Source organism: Trachemys scripta, chromosome 1 (assembly GCF_013100865.1).
Source record: "Trachemys scripta elegans isolate TJP31775 chromosome 1, CAS_Tse_1.0, whole genome shotgun sequence".
NCBI lineage: Eukaryota > Metazoa > Chordata > Testudines > Emydidae > Trachemys > Trachemys scripta.
This window is the reverse complement of record NC_048298.1, coordinates 336,055,303-336,057,712: the sequence shown is the minus strand read 5'-3', so window position 1 is coordinate 336,057,712 and position 2,410 is coordinate 336,055,303. Positions and strand designations below refer to the sequence as shown.

The 2,410-nt window shown below is 55.3% G+C and overlaps 1 protein-coding gene across 1 annotated transcript in view; it reads left to right on the top strand.

Moving 5' to 3' along the window:
• The first annotated feature begins 1,530 nt into the window (after positions 1-1,530).
• Positions 1,531-2,410, top strand: part of LCMT2 (leucine carboxyl methyltransferase 2) — a 91,028-nt gene continuing 90,148 nt past the window's right edge. The window contains exon 1 of the mRNA XM_034759204.1: positions 1,531-1,656. Coding sequence (XP_034615095.1) covers positions 1,612-1,656 — 45 coding nt within the window. The 5' untranslated portion in view covers positions 1,531-1,611. The remainder of the gene's footprint in view (positions 1,657-2,410) is intronic.

Genomic DNA, 2,410 nt, shown 5'->3' with positions numbered 1-2,410 from the left:
GGGAACAAAGGGTAGGAATAAATGGTAAATTTTCAGAATGGAGAGGGGTAACTAGTGGTGTTCCCCAAGGGTCAGTCCTAGGACCAATCCTATTCAACTTATTTATGAATGATCTGGAGAAAGGGGTAAACAGTGAGGTGGGAAAGTTTGCAGCCGATACTAAACTGCTCAAGATAGTTAAGACCAAAGCAGACTGTGAAGAACTTCAAAAAGATCTCACAAAACTAAGTGATTTGCCATTTTGTTGCCCAATGAAATTTAATGTGGATAAATGTAAAGTAATGCACATTGGAAAAAATAAACCCAACTATACATATAATATGATGGGGGCTAATTTAGCTACAACTAATCAGGAAAGAGATCTTGGAGTCATTGTGGATAGTTCTCAGAAGACATCCACGCAGAGTGCAGCGGCTGTCATAAAAGCAAACAGGATGTTACGAATCATTAAAAAAGGGATCGAGAATAAGACGGAGAATCTTAAATAAATCCATGGTACGCTCACATCTTGAATACTGCGTACAGATGTGGTCTCATCTCAAAAAAGCTATACTGGTATTAGAAAAGGTTCAGAGAAGGGCAACTAAAATGATTAGGGGTTTGGAACAGGTCCCATATGAGGAGATTAAAGAGGCTAGGACTTTTCAGCTTGGAAAAGAGGAGACTAAGGGGAGATATGATAGAGGTATATAACATCATGAGTGGTGTGGAGTAAGTGAATAAGGAAAAGTTATTTACTCGTTCCCATAATAGAAGAACTAGGGGCCACCAAATGAAATTAATGGTCAGGAGGTTTAAAACAAATAAAAGGAAGTTCTTCACAAAGCGTACAGTCAACTTGTGGAACTCCTTGCCTGAGGAGGTTGTGAAGGCTAGGCCTATCACAGGGTTTAAAAGAGAACTGGATAAATTCATGGTGGTTAAGTCCATTAATGGCTATTAGCCAGGACGGGTAAGGAATGGCGTCCCTAGCCTCTGTCTGTCAGAGGATGGAGATGGATGGCAGGAGAGAGATCACTTGATCATTGCCTGTTGGGTTCACCCCCTCCGGGACCCCTGGCCTTGGCCACTGTCGGCAGACAGGATACTGGGGGGAGCTGCCCTGTGATCTCCACTGGCCTGTGCTCCCCAGCCATTTGACAAATAAAACCTGTGGAATTGTGCAAAGTTTGACAAGACTCTGCACAGCATGTTGAGTTTTTTGGCACACGATGCGCTGGGGAGTCAAAGTGCGCAGCCGCAGCCCCGTCCCTGCCCACTCTCCCCTCAGCGCGGCAGAGGAGCCCGGTTTGGGCGCGGGACCGGACCCCCGCCGGACTCAGCTAAGGCGAGGGGGGAGGGGAGAGGAGGGAAATACCGATTTCCCCCCGCCCCTTTCTTCGATCAGCCTTTAGCCCCGCCCTTCCCTCCATCCGCGACCATAGCGGCTGACCAATAGTCTCACTGTGGCGGACCGCTCTATCCGCCCCGGAGGCTGCGCTCTATCACCCTGGGCGGGTGTCTCCTGGGCGCCGCCGGAAGCCGCTCTCTATGGTCTCAGGCGGGCCACTCTGTACACCAGGAGTTTTCTCACTGCTCGAGTGAGGGCGCCGGTTGCTCGGCAGCGGTGGGATGGGTCGGAGCGGGAGGGGGCGGCGCGCGGCGCGGGACGAGGCGGTGAGTGAGCGCCGGGATCGCGCGGCCTTGGCCCGCCCGGCGGGAGACCCGTCCCGGGGGCGCTGCGGGGTTCGCGCCGGCGCGGTTCGGGCAGCCCGGGCCCCAGGGCGGGTCGGTGCAGGGAGCACATCACCTCCCTGCCCGCCCCGTGTCCCCGCGCGGCCGGGGACCTGCCCCGAGCTCCGCCTCGCGGGGGTGTGGCGGGGATGACGGCTCCCGGCGGAGGGTTTCCCAGGATGCAGATCCGCCCGCAGCATTTCATGACAAAAAGAACAGGAGCACTTGTGGCCCCTTAGAGACTAACACATTTATTAGAGCATAAGCTTTCGTGGGCTACAGCCCACTTCTTCGGAGCCCACGAAAGCTTATGCTCTAATAAATGTGTTAGTCTCTAAGGGGCCACAAGTGCTCCTGTTCTTTTTGTCATGAAATGCTGCGGGCGGATCTGCATCCTGGGAAACCCTCCGCCGGGAGCCGCCATCCCCGCCACACCCCCGCGAGGCGGAGCTCGGGGCGGGCAGGGAGGTGATGTGCTCGCTGCACCGACCCGCCCTGGGGCCCGGGCTGCCCGAACCGCGCCGGCGCGAACCCCGCAGCGCCCCCGGGACGGGTCTCCCGTAAATGTGTTAGTCTCTAAGGGGCCACAAGTGCTCCTGTTCTTTTTGTCATGAAATGCTGCGGGCGGATCTGCATCCTGGGAAACCCTCCGCCGGGAGCCGTCATCCCCGCCACACCCCCGCGAGGCGGAGCTCGG